The 23,468-nt window shown below is 43.5% G+C and overlaps 3 protein-coding genes across 13 annotated transcripts in view; 1 reads left to right on the plus strand and 2 right to left on the minus strand.

The window, feature by feature from the left end:
- The window catches only part of ttll5 (tubulin tyrosine ligase-like family, member 5), a 57,638-nt gene extending 56,107 nt beyond the window's left edge, over nt 1-1,531 (minus strand). For 5 of the 7 annotated variants that reach the window (XM_082515248.1, XM_082515247.1, XM_082515249.1 and 2 more), the window contains exon 1: nt 265-352. The gene's annotated coding sequence lies outside the window, so the exon portion shown is untranslated. Of the gene's footprint in view, nt 1-21; nt 240-264; nt 353-1,439 lie in introns of those variants that run through there. The other 2 variants (XM_082515246.1, XM_082515244.1) reach the window with 2 other exon arrangements.
- erg28 (ergosterol biosynthesis 28 homolog) lies at nt 1,130-4,628 on the plus strand. 2 transcript variants are annotated; one of them, XM_082515266.1, is made up of 5 exons: nt 1,130-1,239; nt 1,512-1,649; nt 3,208-3,298; nt 3,388-3,506; nt 3,623-4,628. In XM_082515266.1, exons 2-5 carry the CDS (start codon nt 1,517-1,519, stop codon nt 3,709-3,711), a joined length of 432 nt encoding a protein of 143 aa, XP_082371392.1. In that variant the 5' UTR covers nt 1,130-1,239; nt 1,512-1,516; the 3' UTR covers nt 3,712-4,628. The 2 variants fall into 2 exon arrangements, with proteins under 2 accessions (XP_082371392.1, XP_082371391.1); XM_082515265.1 differs by having other exon boundaries at nt 1,132-1,239; nt 1,495-1,649.
- Nucleotides 4,629-4,728: 100 nt separating this feature from the next.
- The window catches only part of flvcr2a (FLVCR choline and putative heme transporter 2a), a 36,792-nt gene continuing 18,052 nt past the window's right edge, over nt 4,729-23,468 (minus strand). The window contains exons 1-11 of one of the 4 annotated variants that reach the window (XM_082515254.1): nt 22,390-23,440; nt 14,650-14,791; nt 12,706-12,846; nt 11,869-11,936; nt 11,493-11,596; nt 10,132-10,242; nt 8,964-9,069; nt 8,749-8,860; nt 7,764-7,828; nt 6,825-6,944; nt 4,729-6,515 (exon numbers count right to left, since the gene is read on the minus strand). In XM_082515254.1, coding sequence (XP_082371380.1) covers nt 6,870-6,944; nt 7,764-7,828; nt 8,749-8,860; nt 8,964-9,069; nt 10,132-10,242; nt 11,493-11,596; nt 11,869-11,936; nt 12,706-12,846; nt 14,650-14,791; nt 22,390-22,800 — 1,335 coding nt within the window. In that variant the 5' untranslated portion in view covers nt 22,801-23,440 and the 3' untranslated portion in view covers nt 4,729-6,515; nt 6,825-6,869. Of the gene's footprint in view, nt 6,516-6,824; nt 6,945-7,763; nt 7,829-8,748; nt 8,861-8,963; nt 9,070-10,131; nt 10,243-11,492; nt 11,597-11,868; nt 11,937-12,705; nt 12,847-14,649; nt 14,792-16,937; nt 17,761-22,389; nt 23,441-23,468 lie in introns of those variants that run through there. The other 3 variants (XM_082515251.1, XM_082515253.1, XM_082515252.1) reach the window with 3 other exon arrangements.

The following is a 23,468-nucleotide window of genomic DNA, read 5'->3' on the forward strand; positions in this document are numbered from 1 at the left end:
TAATGAAGTACAAATACATACAGCAACAGAAAGAAGGTACTTTCGCCTGCTCGCTTATTTCCCAAGGGATCGCCACAGCAAATAGATCCGCGTATTTTGACTATTACGCGCGGATGCCCTTCCTTTGGGCTGGGACCAGCACTTGAGAGTACATTAGCTTATAACACTCTGAGGGTGGGTTTGTTTCCTCCCGGAAACGAACCGGGAACCTTTCACATGCAAGGCAAATGAGTTAACCACTATACCCGGACCACAAAAACTTGCCTTGAATTTCTGTGGAGGCTGCTAACAGTAAGCTAGTTGGTATCGCCAAGTCCAGCAATCGCCGTTAATCTTCCTGTAACTACAACAAGTGGATAGCAACAGAGAAAGGCGCATGCGCGCGACAATATTGATCCACGTGACGAAACTTTGAACTGCCCGTACATTTAAAATAAATAGGCAAAAACATTTCAATAGAAATATTACAAAGAGCGATTTCCTTCATATGTTCTTTATATTTTGATATTGTTGTGTTGCTTCAGTTGCTGCACAGTGAGCTGGTGTGCCTTAATGTTTAATAACATTTATAATATTTTATAACTTTTTTAAAGCATTTTCCAAAATACTGGGACCCCTCAAATCTACATCTATTTTTATATAAAAGAAATGCATGGCTTTCAAAGAGTATTGAATTAAGATTGTGAGAGAATGTATATATACTTCCAGTGGATAAATGCTTGTTAAAATCGTATTTTAGACCGTGTTTAGTCGTAGATTAGTTGAGTCAAAATTCGAACGTCTTTTGCATTATTTCATAGGTTTTTCTATAGATGCAGTTTTTCATGTTCACAATTACCTAATAATATAATTAATTGGGATTTAGATTCGGAATAAGTGCTCGGAAACGTTACAAAGGTGGCTGCCAAGTGGCAAGCCTTGCTCGTAGAGGCACGTCACCTGCATAATTCTCTTGCTCTACAGCTACTCTTTGTTTGGACGCAGTCTAGCACTGTCCACACGCGACAGGATTGCTATATGTAGATTGGTTAGAGGGGAAAATAGGCGGAACCCTAACGCCTGAAATCACCAATCACAATCATGGTACGATTAACAGGAGCCATTTTAAGCGCTCTTATTGGTTAACCCCACGAGCCAAGATTGAAAGACTCGCCACTCGGTTGGCTTCAGTCCCACTTTTTCTAGCGCCAGTATACTCCTGTTTTGTCGGGAATATGATAGTTTGACAGGCGCAGTCAGGTAAATACATGACGTACTCGTGATGTTTTAAAGTATAATAGGCTAGCTAATTGTATAAACCTGCTTAATCCAGGGTTAGCTTGTTATGTCATATGAGTTACTGATGTATTGCCAGCTAATGTCTTATGTTAGACATGAAATAGAAATACATCTATTCTTCCGTCCAATGCTAATGTTATATAACCGGGGTTTGTACTGACCTGTAGTTCGGAGTGGTGTGTCCTGCAGTGAACCGGCAGTTTTCCTCTCTGATAGGTGCTTCTTCCACACAGAAGAGATGAGTCGCTTTCTGAACGTCCTGCGGAGCTGGCTGGTGATGGTGTCCGTCATCGCGATGGGAAACACCGTGCAGAGTTTCAGAGATCACAGTTTTCTGTCCGAAAAGCTCTACACAGGCATGCCAGAGTTTGGTGAGAAAACTGGATTTTGTTTTCTGACAGAAGTCAAGTCAAGTCAAGTTTATTTATAGAGCACATTTAAAAACAACCAAGGCTGACCAAAGTGCTGTACAGTAAATACAGATAAAAATAGAAGTGGAATGTGCAACCTGACAACCTTAAAAGTAACGTGATTATTAGTTTGTGACTCTAGTATTAGTATAAATTAGGCAAACACCACACGCTTCGAATACCAAGCAACACTTTATGTTAAAATGCACGTGATGATCATCAACTAATTACCTATTAGCCTGCATATCACTGGCGTGCAGAGTCTATATAGAGCACGTATAAATGTTTTATTAATCATAATCAGAATATACAAGGCCATTTCTCCCTAATAGGAGCCAAACCAATAGTAGTAGTTATTAGCAAGACTTCACTTTAGATTGGAAAATATATACTTAGTTTGAAAGCATTCATTTATAATAATTATTAGCCCTTGTAGCCTTTGTAGTATTATGTTGCCTTTTATAAGCTGCTGTTAGCTGCTGTTATTCCCATTGATCTGGACTGCAACAATAATTCTAATCCTGTGAAATCACAATATTGAATTTCTTTTCTTACTTTGTATTAAAAACTTGAATAAACCATAGTAATTTAGGGCATTAAAATCTTGTTTTTTTATAATCTTCACCATAGTAAGTAGTATTGCAGAAAACTTCTGTACTGCGGCACATTTCCAGAAAAATGCACTTACAGGTGGCATAACAAACCAGACACCGCTCTACGTTCACTGGACGCTTTATTAGGTATACCTGTTCAACTGCTATCTCACCACCTAAACATGTGGCAACAACTCAGTACAATATGTGGACCCTTGAAGCAGCAAAAGACTGCAGCAGATGCTACCACTGCCAGCTAAGAACAGGAAACTGAGGTAACAAGGGATCAGCTAAAATGGACAACTGAAGACCAGAAAAATGTTTGGTGGTCTCATTTTCTACTTTGACATTCAAATGATAGGGTCAGAATTTGTTGTAAAACAACATCAAAGTATAAATCCATCCAAAATCCAAATTTTCAGGCTTGTGGCGATGGTGTAATGATGTGGGGTATTTTGGGGGGGACACTCTGAGCCCCTTAGCACTAACTGAGTGCTAAATTCCACGACCTGACTGAGTATTGTTGTGGCCATGATTACATAAGTGTACCCATCTACTGGATATGTTCAGATCATCTCAAACTGGTCTCAAACATGTCAGTGAGTTCACTGAGCTCAAATGGCCTCTGTAGTCACCAGAAGTCAATCCAATAAAACACGTTTGGGATGCTGTGAAAGAATTACGGCAGTTCTGAAAACGTAACAAGGTCCAACCTGGTACAAGCATGGTGTAACTAATAAAGTGTCTGGTTAGTGTATAGGATCTTAGAATTAGATAATAAATCAATGTCCTCAGCTAAACCTGCTCAAAAGGTTAAAAAAAAAGAAAGAAAGAAATGCTCCAAGAAACCCTCCTGCATTGTTCTCAACTAATAATGGATGCTCTCTATCATAATATATTGTATCTGTATTTATTTAATTTCTCAGTAAATGGTCTCCAAGCTCGAACCTTTGGTATTTGGACGCTGCTGTCATCGATCATTCGCTGTGCCTGTGCCATTGATATCCAGAATAGAACGTAAGCCATCGTGTTGTTTCCTGCACCATAAAAACTCATTTCTGGTGGAAGTCTATGGGTTATTCACTGTGTAACCCTGGCTCTTGCAGGCTGTATCACATCACCTTATGGACGTTTGTCCTGGCATTGGGCCACTTCCTATCTGAGGCTTTTATCTATAAAACTGCACCGCTGACTATCGGAGTCATGGCCCCTCTCATTGTGGCTAGTGAGTAATGAATAATAGTGATAATAACCTCTGTTGGACTCCCCATCAGGACGTCTTAAGTTAAATCACAACACACTGGAATACACAGTTAAAAGTACATCACTGTGTTTTTGCAGGTTTTTCCATCATAGGAATGCTCATTGGATTCCAGTGTTTTCCAGAAACACAGGAGGAAGTTGGAGCGCGACAGAAAAAGCATAACTGAGTCCCAGCAATCTGGAGTTTCCTGTTGTTGAACTGAATCCACCTCCACCAGCCTTCTGTGAACTGGTCCTCGTGTGCTGCTTCTTGCCTTGAAGAACAGGATATACTGATGTAAATTCACTTTCTACTGTGACATTATTTACATTTACACAGATCAGCCATGACATTAAAACCCCTCACAGGTCAAATAAATAACATTATCTTGTGAAACTGCAATATTCTGCTGGGAAACATCGGGACCTGGGATTCCTGGTCCACGACTGCAGTTGATGATGTGCTCAAACACAGGAAGACGCTAGTAGTCCCTAATCCAAATGAGCCTTTGTAGGATGTGCCCCAGCAAGGCTGATCTTTGGGGACAACTGCTGCTGTCATGCTCCCAATCAGCACATCCTCAAAGACCCTGCCTTCATGAGGAATCAGAGCTGTTTTAGCAGCACAAGAGGAACACAGCAGATTAGGCAGGTGGTTTTAATGTTGTGATCGATTGGTGTATATCTTACAATACAGTGGTCAATGTGTGCTGCTTTAGAATTTGTAATAATTTCATATTTAAAAGAGCAATATCTGGAGTTTTATGTTGTCTTAACAGCACAGATAGCGTATTCTTTCTCAGTCTCGGTTTTGCTATGGTGCCGCTGACTGACCGTAGAAACAGAACCACAGTACACATTTTCTCGTCACCATGATTGTTTTATTGCACCAGAGCATAGAAAGTACAGTTTTCTAGTCTTTCAATCAAAGCAAGCCCAGATGTACCAAAGATGTCGGAAGGCTACGCAGAAGAAAACCACGCACCTCATTAGAAAAATCATACAGCAGAGGTTGGTTTGATGTTTGTTGTGTGCTGTGAAAGATTTGTACATCCTGGAAATTTATGCACAAATAACTTTGTATAAAACTTAATTTTTAAAAATATCTTGATTTTTTATGCTTTTTATTGCTGTAATAATTGTGGCAATAGTATTTTGTAGTCTTGTAGTCCTTTGTTTGAAGTGTCCTTCAAGGTGTAATTGTGTTTTTGCACGGTTTGTGCTAAAGACTGAAATCCCAGTTTTGTTCTGTTCTCATATTTGGGTTAAAGAAAGCATAAATCTCCTGATTTAAACATGGCCACATTAGCTAGGGCTTATTTATCTATAAATATATAGATTTGTTCTTAATTTAGTTTCTGTTTTTGGTACAGTGTTCAAAATCCCATAGTTTGTATTGCAGTTTCATTTTTTCCTTATTGACTGGATCAACTACACATCATGCCAAAATAGCAAAAACTCTAAGGGTGTGGAAAATTCACAGCACTTTAAAGTGCCTAAGACTAAGATTAACTAGAACCTCTCACAGACACATAAAAGTCCTAATTAAATATCAACATTTCGAGACAACTTCCTAAAAATACCTGAAGTAAAAATTTGTACAACTACTGGTTACACAGCATAAAATACACACAGGCAACAAAACGAAGGAAAACACTAAACCACTTGAGCCTTTGACCCTGGGCTCTAACAGGTGGAGGGCATTTGATTGGCACTGTTTAGGTCCACTCAGGATCGGTGCACAACTGTGCAAAGTGGTGCTCAGATCAGGCCACATCTGTTGGACACTTGGGACACTTAATGACTATAAAAAATAAGATGTGTTAAGCCTTTAAAGTCATCAGAATTTAACCACATTGACCATAAAGAGGAGATTTTGGCCATCTTATGTTTGCTTGCCACTACAATTATTCACACAAAATTAGGTAATATTTTCCACAAGAACTGAGCTGCATTACTCCGACTCTGGCATGTATTGGCCCAACACCCAAGACATATTTCTGATGGATTTCCCTTCGATTTGTCGCCTGTTTGTATAATTCTACAGTACCAAAAGTAAAAAGTACACATAAAAAGTGTGCAAAATGACAAGGGCAGTAGATCTGATTAGTCGCAATCTCCCATTGTGTTGTTCTTATTTTCCGCTGTGCTGACATCCTTTGCGTTCCGGACATTCTCGCCTCTTGTGTCTTTTTAAAGAAGTCAATCACAGTAAAATGGGGCCAATATTGACCGCCCCCCCCAAAGCGAACTCAGATACATTGCATCAGCAGTATTCACAAGTAATACTGTCATCCTGAACGGCAGACGACAGATACGAAAGCCTCAATTAGGCGAAAGGTGACTTGGCTGCCTGACAGGTAAACACGTCGTAGTCCTTAATCTGCATTGAATACACATATTCTAAACACAGAACACTAATATGAGACACCTTCATCAATGTAAAGAGAGAGTTCAATTACACACAATGTTGGTCATATATTAGAAAACTTTCAATATTGCCAGTCAAATGCATAAAACACTACATTAACACCGGTCAGAAGAAAACTAGGAAAGGCATTCAGTTAGATTGAAGGTTGGAGTCACTAAAGTGGCAGATACATTACACCTAACAAGACATGTAAAATGCCATCATCCCATGATGTAAAAACCTTGAAAGTGCATTCCCCCATGGTGGTTTGGGGTGTAATACCAATGTGGATTTCTGCATCACAGAGTCCAAACAGAACTCCGTAAAGCAACACTGTTCTCTGTGATTCAGCCTCCATGTTCTTACAGTTCACAGCTTTCAGCTCCTCAGTCGTTTGTGCATGATTGTGCGTCTCGATATGTCAGTTTTTGTTGTTGTTTTTTAATGTGTCTTATTTGTTTTTAATCTGTACACGGTGATATTCTGAGATCTTGGACAGAGAAATATCTGTCTTCCTCACAACCTCACCTCTTTCAAGATTTCAGGTGGAGAGATTCCTCTTTCCAGATCAGCAGTAATTGTCTGCAAAGGACAGACGTGATGCAGTAAAATGAGTGAAGTGGCAGCAGAGTTCAACATCAATATTATATCAGCAACAAACATCTCTTCACATTCAGTACACCTCATCACGTGTCTTTTCACAATGAACTTCAGATGAGTTGCAATCACTGGATAAACGTTTAATTCCACAATGACACCGAGTCTGTTTGTGCGATTTAAAGGGCTGATTGTGCAGTCGAGTACAATACGCTGCAGTTTAACTGGTAACACCTTCAAGTAAATGCAAACATGATTGTGTGCACAATCGTTAAAACCCTTTTTTCACCCTACCTTGGCAGGTGTGTGTTTTGGTGTTTGTGAGCTTGTGGGTTAATGTCAAGACTGCCGTTGCCAGGGGCTGCCGCACGACGTGGCCCCGTAGTCCTGCACCGATGACAGGGAGCCTGCAGGCTGGAATGATAGCTTTGGGGTCACACCTCTGAGGGGCCCTAAGGGGTCCCCCTCATCTTCCACCTTCTCATTCATAACACACCACCAGTGCATCCAGAGACACCTGCACACCCAGCTATACCACAGCCTTTGATCAGGAAACTGCATGTATCGTTAGTTCTGCTTTGTTTATTATTTAGATACATCTCTTGTTCTTTTTTCTTTTCTTTTCTTTTTTAAATCTACTGCACTACTATCACTTTGACTTCCACTGGTGTGCAGGATTACTGGTGTTTAAGCTGCGTTTGTAGTGTTAAAACTGGAATATCAGAAGGACAAAAAGACCAAAGAAAGAAAGCAAGAGGTCCCGAGCCTGACGTAAAGCAAGGCGACAGGTGAGCATGAACATCTCCGAAGTTACAAAAGTCACCACATATTTAGTTTTAATACTTGGTTTTAATATAAGTTTTTTTAGCTGAAAATATTTATTTGACAGCTCTCAACTGCACCCGTTGTAAGCATTAAACCAAAGCAACGCTTTTCAAAGCAAAGAATAAGCAAACGTGTTTTTAATGAGAGCGAGCCAGAGAGCTGTTAGACGAAGCATAGCTGAGAGAAAACGACATTTTTAGCAGCTTGCGGAGAAAGCTGCAACCAGGGCAGCGGGACGACCGCCTGCATTCGCTTTGCATCCAAGCCTGCCGCAGCAGACTGCAATGTAAGTGACTGCAGAGAAGCCACCAGCAGAAAACCACTCAGAGCGCATTCAATCCAGAGCCAGGGTGGGCTCTAACACACATCCCACCTCTAACTTCATGTAACACACACAGTCGTACTTACACTCACTGTCTGCACCTCAACCTGTTGGTTGGCCTTCTGCCGTCGGAGGTCGGATTTGATAAATCCTGCAATAATAATAATAATATTATGAAACACATTAAATTACTGATGATTAATTTTGTGCAAAATAAAGTTACATTTAAATAGAACAGCATACTGGTGTGGAAGTTTTAAAATTGCTACTCCCATGTTATCTTCTTGTATTTTATATAACATGTTTTCTTCAAAACTAATTTTCTGGGTCAGCATGCAGAATATCCTTTGGTGCTCAGAGATTATTGAATCAAAGATATCCCCCTTCCTGTGACAACTCAGAGAGGATGGAGGAAGGATATCGAAGGATATGCACAGTTAGACAGTAAGACCTTAACAAGCATGGTTGTGGTAAAAAGAAGGTACTCCTGCCATTAAGGTTTTACATGTCAGAACATAACAAAAAGGTCTTAAGGGAAAAAGACCTACTATTCAAATAAGTTCAGTGCATTTAGAGGAATTTCCAACAAGACAAAACCTCCCGCTGCAGACGCCTCTAAACATGTGGTTTCTGCTCTTAGCTCTGTATGATGTCAGTGACAGTGTATATCCTTACCTTTGTCACTTTAGGCATGCAGAGCACATAAACAGAAAAAAGCTGACTTAAAAGGAAGGGTCAGATTGTTTCAGACTCGGAGTAGGCCGCACCAAGGCTTACAATGAGGCATATGAGTTATTTTTAGCTGTGAATCATGCAAAGCTACTCTAGTAGAGAGCAACGATAAAAATGTAGCGCTAAAAAATAGGTATTTTTGGTCCTCTTTAACTACAACTTTAATATAGTGTGAAAAGTCATTTAGCCACTAGGAGGCAGCATACGCCTATGAAAGAGACGAGTCTTTGCAAGTCCAAGTATTACACAAAATGGTTTCACATAAGTTGGTCTGAGTATCACACACAGACATGGGAAAGAAAACAGCCCATATCTACAGAGATGAGGTTAACATCTCACCTGTCACCACTGTTCCTATTAGCAGAAAGATGCACAAGAATATGTTGCCAGCTAAAGTTCCCCAGTAATCCATGATCTTTCCCTGAGCTATGGTGAAAATGATTCCAAAGATCTGAAATGAGAGTGAGAAGCTCTTTAAAGGCCCAAACAACATGACATGTTATGATATGTTATTTGTTTGTTCTCTGCAGTCATACGTGCTGAACGTTACCGACCTGAGCTGAACAGTTAAGCAGTCCGGACGAGGTCCCCTCCGATTCTGGGTAGGTGAGCTCTACTGCATACTCGAAACCCAGAGGCAGGTATCCTGTCATAAAGAAACTGGAGAAAGACAGAAAATATAGGTGAACTAAAATATAAAACCAAGTGTCTGATCTGTTCAGCGTAGAATTTTGTGACTCAACTATTTTTAACTGTCCAAAAACCAGCAGAAAAAATGCTCCACAAATGTAAAAGTAGGACAAGTATATTGAGGTTTAATACATCCTCTCTGGGTGAAAAGCAGACAAAGGAATTGCTATGGAAACCAGATATGGGCATAATCAGCTTACCATAAATAGCAATTATTGACAAAGCCTGTGGACTGTGGAACACTAAGTTTTGCTCAAAAAGCAGCATTCCTGCTACAAAGAAACTGAACAACACAGAGCTTCATCAGTTTCGAGCGGGACTCTAAACGTGACCAATATGATTCAACATTACCCCGAGGTTAAAACTAGTGTCAATGCTATGCCAACCCGCATGGGCCAATAAAGCTTCTGTTTAGCTAAGCAGTTTTCTAAACACTTCCAATAAATGGATTTCCAGCTCCACGGAAACCCTTTAGCTTCAGAAACAGCTGGCAGCCCCTCAGCATTTCTCACTTTGCTGACGCTTGCCGAAATGTTTTCTTTAAATAAATAAAAGTATGAGAAACATCTTTTTTTTCCTCCATCACATTTGCATGACAGAATATAAGAGATCATTCACAGCTCTGTTACCTGTTGGCTGCTAGAGCCTACTGTGATGTTTATGGCCATGGTGGCCATAAACACCATCGGGGCGATCGTGGCTCAAGAGTTGGGAGTTCGCCTTGTAATCGGAAGGTTGCCGGTTCGAGCCCCGGCTTGGACAGTCTCGGTCGTTGTGTCCTTGGGCAAGACACTTCACCCGTTGCCTACTGGTGGTGGTCAGAGGGCCCGGTGGCGCCAGTGTCCGGCAGCCTCGCCTCTGTCAGTGCGCCCCAGGGTGGCTGTGGCTACAATGTAGCTGCCATCACCAGTGTGTGAATGTGTGTGTGAATGGGTGGATGACTGGATGTGTAAAGCGCTTTGGGGTCCTTAGGGACTAGTAAAGCGCTATATAAATACAGGCCATTTACCATATTCTTTAATGGTTACCTACCCTAAAACTCCAGCTGTAACGAACACCACCCACAGGTGACCCAAGTTGAGGGTGAAGGTGTAGGCCAGCATCCCAGTTAGAGAAAGGATATACACGGCCAAGGTGGTCTGTCTGTGGAGACAGGAGCATAACAATAAAGTTTAAGACATTAAGCCATGTATCATAGCACATGTTATGACGGGCACAATAAGGACTAACGCAAGCGATAATGTTCAACCCCCCCCCAAAAAAAATGAATGCCATTATTTTGTGTCACCAACGACTTGTCACAACAACGCCAATCTGCAAAAACAAATTCACTCTGTTGAAGCTGCTTCTTGTACAACCACGCGTAAAACAAGCAGCAAAACATTTTTGTTAATATTGCACAGTCCTCCGGCTCACTCTGGATCCACATTCTAAATCTGGGCTTAACTGCTCTGACAGATAACCATCCTAATGGCATGTGAGGAATCTGTGGACTGAGGATCTTCCTCTAATCATAAACATTTTTATGCCACATTAATGAAGGCAGTTTATCAACACTAAATCACTAACTTGCAGAATAAAGCAAGTGGTCATTTTGTAGAAAGAAGTAATGTATGATTACTGTTTTTCCATCATATGCAGTGGCAAAAGGCTTGAGAAGCTACTTTGAAGTACCAGTAAAGTACAGCCTGCCAGTTCAGATAAGCAGAGAGCAACACCACACAGAAAACTCGGCTATGTTGTATCCTAATACGTGCCTCTTTTAATCAAATGGTCTAATTCACTTGGACATCTCTCTGTGAATGGATGAGTGACTTAAAGGACATTCATGCAAGGAGTCGATGTTTTAAAGTACAGCTAACATTGCAGAGAAGAAGTGAGAATGCTGATCCTGAGGACTGAAAATTACATTGCCTTTCAGAAGAGCATCTTTTTACATGTGCACATGAAGCTCCATCAGAATCTGACTGTAGAAAACAATGACATTAGTTTATTTGAATGCCATGGTTTACCACTCCCTTCAGCTAACGGCAGGAATCTTAAACTACATGGGCTCACCACCATTGGACAATAGAAGACTGTAAAAGTGTCACCTGGTCAGATGACTCTCAATCTCTGCTGTGACATTCGGATGGTAGGGTCAAAAGTTAAAATAAATAACATGAAATCATGTATTCATCTTGCCTTGTATCAATGGTTTAAGCTGTTGATGGTGCAATGGTGTGAAGTTCATTTTATACTCAGCCTTTTATGATCACAGTGTAGCCATGTTCTGATGGACATGGTGTATATTTAGGATTTGACTCAAATGTAGGTTCTTGTTAGAAAACACAGCTCTGTGTTTGATCTTAGTCCACATCACTGAAAAACGGGGTTTAAAAGAAATACACTACTTGTAGGTTTTGGTCTTGTCCAGCCATATGCCACATATGAGAGAGCCCGCCATGCCAGCAATGACAATGGTCAGACCGATTCTCCCAGCATTCACCTCTTCACCCTGAAAGAGAAAATGTTGGCATTTGCACCTGTGAAGTCACAATATGCAGTCATTTCCTAGAAGCACTGAGCCGTAACAATCATACTCCTGTTATCTGTGTCAGGACCATATCTTTGGATGCTTTATAGCTCAGTGTTAAATGCAGTCAGACAGTGTCTACCTGCTGGGCCTATTCAATCTGAGCATAAGCCACAAGGAAGACTAGAGAAGGTAAGACAGAAAATATAAAGTTGACAAACATGAAAAAAAAAAAGGCTATAATAGGGACTTACAGGATAGTGCTCAATGATCATCCGGTTCAACAGTGTGGAAATAGCATAGAAGCAGCCAACATTCAAGCCTGTAGACCACAAACAGAAAACAGTTTATTCTGAGACAATCTGCACAGAAAGGTGGTCTCATGTGGGGACCAGATGGGTCCTGGTGCTTCTACCTAAAAACTCTTGAGAGCTTCACACAATATAAGAGACATTATAATCAGATTATTTGGGCATTTTTAGGGTGTATACTCCCCCTACTCAAAAACTTTCTCCTTTTTTGAAAGCTTTAAACTGAAAGATGAACATTTCTGTTTCCCAGCAGCTTATCATGTTAGCATTCCAACTGACTACACGTGAATCAATAAATGTGTGTGTGTGTGGGTATTAGTAAAACAACTGCCTTGTGAAACTCAGCACAGGATTCTTCTTATAATAACTGAAGGTAGACAATTGGCAAAAACTAAAGATGGAGGAGAGGAAATGGATTTTAAAAGGATTAGAAAGAAAGCAAGAAGTCTATAGTCTGAGAAACAGCTGCTAACACACTCAAACAGCCCTTTAACATGAACAACTTTGGTCTGTCTTTCCTATGTTGTCACTAATTAGTGACCTTTGAGCCAAAAAATGCTATCACCAAAAACAATCAGATCAGTGCTACACAAACTCTATTCGTTTTAATGACTCGCTCATATATGTGCTCAGAGGCCGATAAGGACTGTGAACGAGAGTTACATAGACCATAATGCACAGTATCCTTAACTCTTGCCAGGGTAAAAGTTTAGTCCTAGAAATGGTGGGGCTGACTGCTACAGTTTGCATGTTTAGTACGGGTAAGAGGGAGGAACCCACCATAGCTGACCACCAGGAGCATGAAGGGCTTGTTGCGCAGCAGACTCAAGATGGAGGCTGTGTAGGAGTACTCATCAGGCTGCATGTTCCTGGCCTGTGCCTGGGCCTGGCTGGGTGGGATCTCAGGTTTCTCCTGAAACACTGAAAAGCAACACAAACAAACGCAGCATTTCTGGAGGTTACTTTAGTTTTTAAGATATAAGATTTAGTAGGACAGCACCGGAAAAACACCGGACTGGGGCAAAGAGCAAAGTTCAGTGTGATGCTGAGGTAAGAGCAAAAGTGGACTCCAAACATGAGTAAACATGCTTATAAAGATAAGATATCAGTCTCCGAAGCAGGTTTTAACACACGTACAGCAGCCCTGAACATCTTTAGACATTGTCCAACAGAGTTACATGTGAGAATTTGGAATAATCTTTAACCTGCCAGCTCTCCAGTACAAGGTCCATGTGATGCTCGACTGAGCCTTTCTAAGAAAATGCAGGTAAGTGTCTAACACAGCGGGTGACATCTGACCTGCCCCCTGGACATCAAGTCAGCCACCAAATTTAACCAAATATAGGTGGCTATTGTTATTACTTTTCTCCTCCTATCATAAGTCGTAGATTAACAGGTTTTATTGAATAACAGGTTGACATTTTCAGTATTTCTTCTATTTATTGATTCCGTAACACTTTCTGTATTGTTATTGCATTTAATCTTTCACTATTGAGTTTAGTGAGTCACCAAATATGATGCATGTTCCTGACAGCATAAATATACATTATGTGTAGTTAGAATTGGCAGTGTGTGCTTCACATGTGATTTTTTTTTTTTTAAATAAGTAAAACCTGCTTGATTGGGACAAGCAGATATATCTGCGCAGTATGTAAAGTGAAACACAGATGTTCTCCGCACGTGACACGACAATCAGCAAAAGCTGGAATCACAAACCTTTGACCTCAAAGGTCACAGTCACAGGTGATTGTGTCCCAAGGATTTGCTTTGAGTTATTTAGTCAGCATATCCAAGTAATCAAGGGACTGGTTCTCCACCACTGTTTCTCTGACTTTCTCTGACTTTTAGTCCTTGGTGGAGGTGAAGAGAGAATTTAACAGAGCTGGGGGCTGAGGTGGGGGGGTGATTTTATAAAACTCTGCTATGACTCCCTGAGCCCCTGCCTGTATTTCACGTCGTGTCAAAACTCATCTCATCAAAATGTGGACAATTACACCAATTACCGCAGCTGCTCATCTGGTGGAGTTGAAGGGATGTTGAGTTTTTCGCTAGAAAGCACACCTCGGGCAGGCTCAGTTTCCCAGCGGAGCTGGCTGAGGAGCAGACATCTCTGTGTAAAGCTCTGCCATACACAAGTCTGGATGTTCATATCGAGAACTTTGCAGCAAAGATGATTTCAAAGACTCTTTTGTGTTCTCATTTAAAACAGCAGTGTAATTCTTCTAGTGGACAAAGGAGTCAAGGTGAGGTAACACTGGAAACTACAAATTGTCAAGATGATGCTTTGCTTCATATATTTTCACACCAATAGCTGTGGGCGCTGAGTGACACTTAAGGTGACTTGCAGTGGGCGATTGCTGCATGAGTGAGTAAAGAGCTCTGACAAGGACTCTAACCCATTAGCTCTTTTACACAAATGTGAGGCTCAATCAAGACTTGGATCCATGCGTCTCCAAGGCCAGAAAGGGCAGTACAAGATCACATCAATGCTGGCTGGAAGCTGCAAACAGTGGCGTCAGTGTCTACAGGAGACCAATGCATAAAATTCACTGATGATTCTGTGCTCACAGATTTTCTGTTCTTTTCCTGATTTTCTTCCCCTTAAAATTCTCCAGGTTCTTCAACACGATTTTAGGTTTCAAACAGAAATGGTCAAAATGGTTCTACAAAGGCTCCAGCCATAACTGACATGTATAAACACTCATCTTCCCTTTAAACACTTACCGATGACCACAAGGACCAAGATGGCGGTGGCCATGCCTGCGCTAATGTAGAACATGATACTGATATGATGTGCCAGCTCATCCATGTCATCCACGTTAGGCACGAGGATGGGTGGAACCAGGAACCCAATGGCAATACCCAACTGTAAGCGAGAGACACATAATTAACTATGGACTGATGTGATGCCTGCGCACAGACACATATGTCCAAATTTTTAAAAAGCTATAACGCAAAACACGTCACTGAAGACATAAAGAAGGGTAAAGTTTGCACTTTGATATGATGCCCTGTAAAAAGCAAGAAACACCCCAAAAACATAAACAAAAAATGAAATAAGTAATTGATGCAGAAAATGTCAATGCCTGTTTGGCATCTGACTGACTGCTGCAATCAGTGTGAGTGATGGTACACCTCTTATTATAAAACATAAAATATATGCATATTTGCCATTTGTAGCAAAATAAACCCGTCTGTAGTTTTTTGTTTAACAGAGACAGGTAACACCGTAAGTCACCATTCTTTTGTAAACTGCCTGACATGAAGATTACATGTCACTAAATGTAACTTTTAAAACCCCAGCCAACCTCAGTGAAAAGCAACACTTCTAGTGGATCTTGGGTAAATGGGAAGGGAGTGGGGGTAAACGTTCCAAATTTGAATACCACAGCAGCAGTGCCAACATCCTCGGCTTCCTACTGTCACAAGAACATTCCAGAAGGGACACCGGTGGTGGTCCCTCCACTCTAGGGGAAAGGTGAGAGAAGGAAAGGTGACGCGACACATTCCCGATTGTGAGTAACAAACCTGTGAAGTGTTTGACGAGTGGAAACACAGAAATATGTACGATCCCTTCAGTCGTCTGAGAATGTTACACCCACTGTTACACTTGTTGCCTTCTACAGCCTTCAGACAGATTAGAACCTTCGCTATAATGTTTACCTTGTTGCCAGTGTACTAGAAAAAGCTCTAGAAAACATTCACAGCAGACAGTCACACATTTGAACCAAACTAAAGACTTTTTATAACCTCGTCAAAACTATGCAAAACAGGCTCATTGTTCATTGGCTCCAAATTACAGTGACCTCGCTTGAAGTTTGATGTCTGTTTGATCTTCAAAGCGTCACAGGCTTTTCTGGAACCCTTACCTAATTTTTTGCTAATGTGAACTGTTTCTAAATGTCCAAGGTATTACATAAAACGACTTCAGCCTGAAAACTTGGAAGCATCCAGTGTTAGGGACCGCAGCCAAAGCAATTAAGCCATGGTGAGCAAGTAAACATCGACAGCAGCGCGTCCTTTTCATCTTCATCGGCAGGGAGCGGGTTTAAAGCACAAAACAAGAACATTCATGACAAGCGCCGGTGTTTGGTCTAATGATGGAGGGAGAGGACATGGTTCAGCTTTGGAGGTTAAAGGGCACCACAGCGTGCTCAGAGCGGTCAATAAGATGAGAAAAGTGTTAGAGACTGGAGAGATCACAAAGCACTGATATGTAGCCAAGTACACCACATTTGCTCTGTTTATTTTCTCTTTACTTTAGATATGACTTAAAATTGCATAAAACTATCACTCTCCATGTTTTGTGGGTAAATTTAAGGTAAATTAGATTTCAGTTGATGCGTGTTGACATTTCCTGTGACCTTTTTTGGAATTTTCAGATGATTTTGTCTGTCTAATGCCGTTCTCGGGATTTTTAAAAGGAAAGCAAAAGCAGTGAAACACACCCGCCCCAGCAGACCTGACTACCTTGCCATGCACACAGCATTCTTAGTGCAATCTCACTGTAAATGAAGAATTTATGACTTCATATTTTGATACTGGTAATCCAAGTAATGTTTAAACAGTAAAAATGCTCAGTGTAACGTAAACCATGCCCTTCTACTTCCCATATACTGCTTGCCTGGTATGTGAAGTACTTTAATAGAACTAAAATGGTTCAGCATCCAGCATGCTAACATGTACTGCATGCTGGGTTCATCGTTTCTTTAAGAACCTTTACTCTGAAGGGATTACTAGCCATTAGTTTTCACCAGTGGCAAAGAAGGTGACTGGCTTTGTTAAACCTGCGGACTCTGGAAGAAGGTTGGAAAGAAGAATCCACAGGAGGAGAGACACTCAATCACAAATCAAGATAGCTTGACCTAACAGAAACATGCTATTTTTTTAATATACTGCACAAAGAGTTAAAGATGACAGAGCTCTCATTCACTCTCGCCCACTTTAAAGAAGAAAAGTGAATAACACCATACACACATTTTTTTTAACCCAGCAGGTAAACAAAGACACACCTGGTTTCCCAGAACCCCAATGGAACAGGCGGTGGACACTTCCTGCTGCCCGAACCACAGAGATGCAAGTCTGGAAGGGATGCCCAGGATATAAACCGTGGCCACCGAGCACACGAACTGTCCAAAGAAGGTCAAAGCAAACATGCTGGGGTCCGCCGAGCCCGTCTTGATCCAGGCCCCGATGCAGTTGTAGGCGGACCCCACCACCACAACATCTCTGATGCCTCGATTGTCGAGGAGCCACATGACGGGTAGGATGAGAGGGATGTAGGTGAGAAAGTAGATCATGGAGAGCCAGTCAATGGCCAGGGTGCCGATGCTGTAGAAGCGCATGAAGATGTTGCTGATGATGCCGTACTGCAGCCACATGAAGGCGTTGCTCATGGAGTAGGCGCTGAAGATGAAGAGCATCACCCACCGCCGTTTGTACAGCCTGGTCTCCATGAGCGGAAAGAGCTGCGCGGTGTCGATGGCTGATGGCTCCAAGGTGTCATCACCATCTCCCAGAGGCAGGCAGTGCGCGTATTCTCGCAAGCTGTTTCTTTCTTTCCCCGTTGGGGTGCAATCATTGACCCTGGCCTTGTCGAGGCTGTCCGCCCACTCATGAGAAAGTTCATCCTGAGAATTCATGTTGCTCCCAGTGAAACTCTTCCCTCTTCCTTCAGGCTTGTGTGGCTCTCAACAGCTGAAGGGAAGAGCAAACAATTCTTCTTGTGTGTGCACTCTCTTAACACCATGGCAGCTTACCTGACTAGGCCCTCCCACCCAGCAGGAACTTCCTAAATGGTGATCATAACCAAGCTCGCCCGCTGATCCTAAACTGGAGATTACTTCCTATTACTGCTGGCTGATTTACCAGAGGTGAATCTGGGGTGCAGTTTAAATATAATGAGCAGTATATGAGTAGGCTCTGATTTCAGTCAACAATTACATACCCAGCTGCAAATGTCGGGGTTCGGCCTTCTTCTCTAGTGGTTTTAACACCAAGGATGCGTTTTACTTTTCATTTAAAACTCCTACTTCCATGTGAGATCGCATAAAAGCATAGCATGTAAATGTAAGGACGAACTACAAGAGCAACTTGGTTTTATTGCTAAGTATAGGCACATGACACTCACAGATACATAAATGCGTCAGACAAGTTAAAGTTCATTGAGAGGAATACTGAATGTGCACAGCTGCCATGCTGTGACACAGAGGGGAAGTGTCCCTGAGCACTGAAACATGAAGTGACGGTAACACACTGCTTGTTGACCAGTTATTAAGGTTGAGTGTTTCTGGTTCCTAAATTGGATTTACCAATGTGCAATCACTTTGTATTATGTCATCTGTCTCTGGCATTACAATACTGGCAGACCTGAGGATGGTCAGTTTACACAGTGCAGTCAGGAGGGATTAGCACAGTGGCACATTTATGTTGTGTTAAGTCACATGCCAGTGCACTGCTGGTATGAGATTCAGCTTTAATTTGAAGATGTTTATATCCACATTTCTTTGAGCATGGGCTACTATTATTTTTCCTGTTTCTTTATTACACAGAAAATTTGAAAAAATAAAAAAGTCGTTTCAATTAAAGAGCTTGTACATACTGGTGGATTAACCATTACAGAAAGATAGCAGAACAAGCAAGCTTCCAAACTGTAACCTGTATAGAGATAAAATTAAACGCTTACATTTAGATTTGATATTCTGGTTTTATTTTGGTGAAGTGTATCTTAAATGTGTAGTTAGCCGAGATGGTAAGTCAAATTTTCAGGTATCTGTACTTTAGTCGAATATGTATTTTTGTGACAACTTTTTACTTTTATTCCCTACATTTTTAGACAAGTATCTGTACTTTCTGCACCTTACATTTACAAAAATGGCTCGTTACTTTTGGTAACGAGCCATTTTTGGCTAAATGGATAAATGGAGGAAACAGTTACACACAATAGAAATTACTGTGAACCATGATCATTTTTGCCCACACTTGAGACACTTAGACTTGAGACTCTTAGAGAACCCCACCTACTGAATGCCACTTTAATGTAAAGCCAAGTGTCTCATACTTCATAGATGAGTTTTTCATGAGTTTTTTTCTGACTGTACTCACGTGGATGCACGACAAGGTGACACTAATGACCTTCCAGTGTGTGCAATGAGTCCTTGAATCTATATAAGCGCTATATAAAAACTACTGCTCTTTGTCTTTGTCAACAATAGAGCACAAAAACAACTGATCAAAGCCAGCGATCATATTGTTTCTAAGTTCTTCGATCCTTGTCATAAGGTGGTGTTACTGACAAATTTTTTTACCCTGCATTCAGACACAAGGACAGTAGTTCAGTCAGCCGTGATTAATTCTGATCATATTAGTCTTATTTTCAACATAAGGCATAATATACTGTTTGCTAAGCAAATCAAACACTAATACTTGCATTAATCAAAGTAATCAAATATTAAAATGTACTATATTATTAAAAAGTGTTGCTGAACGGAATGTAATTCGTAACAACAAAGTAATAACAATACAGTAGTGAAATCCAGTCCTCATACTGATGGATGCTCTGTGTTAATGAGTAATATAGTCCAACATCCAGCTCTAAGCCTGGCTTTTCTTACAGTGCGTCTTTAAACACGCTGGAAATTTCCAGGCTCTATCTACACCACCTCTCTGTGAAATCCACAGAAGGATCGAAGGGAAGTAAAGAACAGTCAAAAACTCATTCAGGATATTGAAACTACAACCACAAACGCGCGCCACCGTGGCTGCCGACAAGCGTCTTTTGGGAAAACACTGTCATGTGAAATTGTAAACTGACAATGTCTGAATGAAAGACGAAACAGTAGTTGCGGAAATACCAGGTTTGCTTTGTTGGCAGTGCTATCGTCTTATTTTCATACAATCAGAGCAATAAAACGGTAAAACACTACTGATAAGCCGATTGTAAAATAATTTCAGGAATATCCTGCTCCATAACGGAAAGATCTTTTTTTTTTTTGGCATTTATGGATCACGATTAGGGTTGCCAACTCCCAGGCCCAAGCAAAAAAAACAAAAAAAAACAAGGAGCACCAGAGTCCCAAAAAACGCAGGAAAGCATATCAAAAACAAAACGAAACCAGAGCTCACCAAGAGTCTACAAAAAAGTCCAGGGGGCCGACCGTGCACACGGCAACGGTGGCGACGTGCGAACAGTTCTGGAGGCCGACCGTGCGGACGGCAACGGCGGCGAGGAAGCAGTTCTGGGGGCCGACCGTGCGGACGGCAACGGCGGCGAGGAAGCAGTTCTGGGGGCCGACCGTGCGGATGGCAACGGCGGCGGGAATGCAAGCCTGGAGGCCGGCCACGCGAAAGGCAGTGGCGGCAACAGAAGTCCGGAGGGCGGCCACGGTGGTGATGATGCCCAACAAGCGGCCTGGCAGATGACCGACAATGTGGAGGTGGTAGGAGGGGACCCGAAGGCTGCGTGGCCCCTGCAGCCCCAGGCGAAGCGGAGGTTGGATCAGATGAGGCAGAGGCTGAAGCCGAAGCTGGGCCAGGCGACGCTGAAGCGAATGCGGAGGCTGAACCAGGTGAGGCTGATGCAGAGGCGGGGCCAAACGAAGCTGGTGATGCGGGAGCTGGGACAAACGAAGCTGGTGATGCGGGAGCCGGGACAAACGAAGCTGGTGATGCGGGAGCCGGACCAAACGAAGCTGGTGATGCGGGAGCCGGACCAGGCGACGGCGTGGGTGGAGACGCGGAGGCTGCAGCTGGCGTGGGTGGAGACGCGGAGGCTGCAGCTGGCGTGGGTGGAGACGCGGAGGCTGCAGCTGGCGTGGGTGGAGACGCGGAGGCTGGACCAGGCGAAGCAGCTGATGAGGATGCTGAGGCTGGACCAGGCGAAGCAGGTGATGAGGATGCTGAGGCTGGACCAGGCGAAGCAGGTGATGAGGATGCTGAGGCTGGGCCAGGCGAAGCAGGTGATGAGGATGCTGACACGGAAGCTGGGCCAGGCGAAGCAGGTGATGAGGATGCTGACACGGAAGCTGGGCCAGGCGAAGCAGCTGATGAGGATGCTGACACGGAAGCTGGGCCAGGCGAAGCAGCTGATGAGGATGCTGACACGGAGGCTGGACCAGACGAAGATGATGCTGATGATGATGCTGATGATGAGACCGCAGCGGGCGAGGATGATGAGACCGCAGCGGGCGAGGATGATGAGACCGCAGCTGAAGGCTGGACGGGCTCCTCGGGCCCCCCAGCTGACGAGGCAGAAGGCTGGACGGGCTCCTCGGGCCCCCCAGCTGACGAGGCAGAAGGCTGGACGGGCTCCTCGGGCCCCCCAGCGAGAACAGTCTCAGGACCAGTGGGCACAGGGGCCCCTGGAACACACAGGACAAAACCAGCAGGCGCACGGGCCTCTGGCAGGGACAGAACAGGACCAGCAGGCGCACGGGCCTCTGGCAAACACATAGCAGACTTCAGCCGCCCAGAGCATTGACTCTGCTCAGGCAGTGACAGCCGGGTGCAGTCCTCAGCTGGGTTCCTAGCCTCCAGGGGTCCAGAGTAGGCTGAGGGCTGAAACTCAGCCTCTGGGGAGGCCCTGGAGCGCGTCACAGTCTCTGAACTGGCCAGCTTTTTAGGAATGATTACATTATCATGAGGTTTGCTGCTCTGCTTAGAACAAACTGATGAAACACAGTTCATTTTAGATTGATTTGACTGAGCTTGTTGTACCGGGGTAGCAAGTGACACAGGGTGCAGGGCTAGTGGCTGCTGAACAGGAGGCTGAACTGAGGGTGACTGAAACAATGGTTGGGATGACGACGGTGGTGGAATTGGAGACTGAGCTTGAGGCCGGGCGGCTAACTGAGCTTGAGGCCGGGCGGCTAACTGAGCTTGAGGCCGGGCGGCTAACTGAGCTTGAGGCCGGGCGGCTAACTGAGCTTGAGGCCGGGCGGCTAACTGAGCTTGAGGCCGGGCGGCTAACTGAGCTTGAGGCCGGGCGGCTAACTGAGCTTGAGGCCGGGCGGCTAACTGAGCTTGAGGCCGGGCGGCTAACTGAGCTTGAGGCGAAAATGGTGGTGGTGGAGTTGGTGTCTGGGCTACAGGCGGCTTCTGAGCAGGAAACACAGGACACTGAGCTACAGGTGGCTGCTGAGCAGGTGACACTGGAGACTGAGCTACAGACGGCTGCTGAGCAGGTGACTGAGCTGAAAGCGGACGGGCAGCTGACTGAATAAACATAGCTCCAGAATAAACAGATCCAGACGGAACAGTCTTAACTCCTGGATCTGAAAAAACATCAGGCGCACAGTCTTCTGAACCAATGGGAAAATAGTCATTCTTAAAACGAAAACTCTTATTTTCCCGAACCGGAGAAACACGAGCTGTAGTGTTCATGTAGCTGGCGTTCGCAGCTTTGGGGGAAACAGTCTGTCTATCCCTTGACAAAAAAGGCGAATGAAGGGAGACTCTGTCACTCACCCTAGGCTGAATCCCAGGCTCCTGCTGGAGCTGTGAGTGCTGGCTGCGTGTTCGCTGCCTCCCTGTTGAAGAGGGAGCGGCGCTGGCGGAATGTGACGAGGGAGGACTCTGCTGTGGCTGCTCCTGCTGTGATGTGGAAATGCTGGGTGAGTCAGGCGGCACGATAATAATCCCTAACATCTTGTAAAAGGCTTGTGCAGGCGTGAGCTGATTGCTTGCAGGCTCGTAGTAATCCTCCCGGGACCGGCTGGAGCGTTTTCTGCGAGACCTGGGCGTCCGCGGGGAGGAAGCAGACGAGTGGGCCGAAGGGTAGGCTGCCAGCGAGGAACGGCAGCACGGAGGCCCTCCAAGCGCTAGCCGAGTCCCGTCAAAACGGGAGCTGCGCTTCCACGGTGAGTCCGCTGGATCCATTACTGGTCGCGTCGTTCTGTCAGGGCTCTGTGTGCGGGCAGGCAGAGATGAGGATCCAAATGCAGGACTCAAACACAGAATTGAAACTCAAAAAACCTCAGCTTTATTGCTGGCAGAAAAACAAACATGGAGTGAGGATGGAACACTGAGACCAAGGACACACAGACATAATTCTGAGGGTACGACGCGACACTGAGCATGGGAAAACACAGGGCTTATATACACAGGGTAGTAACGGGGGAATCGGCAACAGGAGGGAGACACAGCTGGGAGAGATCAGGGCTAACGAGACGGGGGAGCTAAGCTGCACACACTAACATAAGACAAAGACTTTCACAATAAAACAGGAAACATGAATTATAAAACAAGCATGCAGACTTTACACTGAGAGACAGACAGAATGACACATGGAATCTGAACTAAACTAAACGTGAGATATAACTGAGAACAAATCCTTAAGCACGGATAAACAGAAACAAGAAATAATAATCATCATCATCACTACGAGAAGAAAACAATCCATGAAGCAGAAATAAACCAAAACATAATAAACTCAAAATACTGGGTCCAACGGACCCAGAACCGTGACACATATTAACCTTAACCAGAGGGTTTAAAAAAACAAACCAGTGTTTACATACCATATGTAGCCCAGATGAAAAATATCA

Source organism: Aulonocara stuartgranti (genome assembly GCF_965226115.1).
Source record: "Aulonocara stuartgranti genome assembly, chromosome: 19".
Taxonomy (NCBI): domain Eukaryota; kingdom Metazoa; phylum Chordata; class Actinopteri; order Cichliformes; family Cichlidae; genus Aulonocara; species Aulonocara stuartgranti.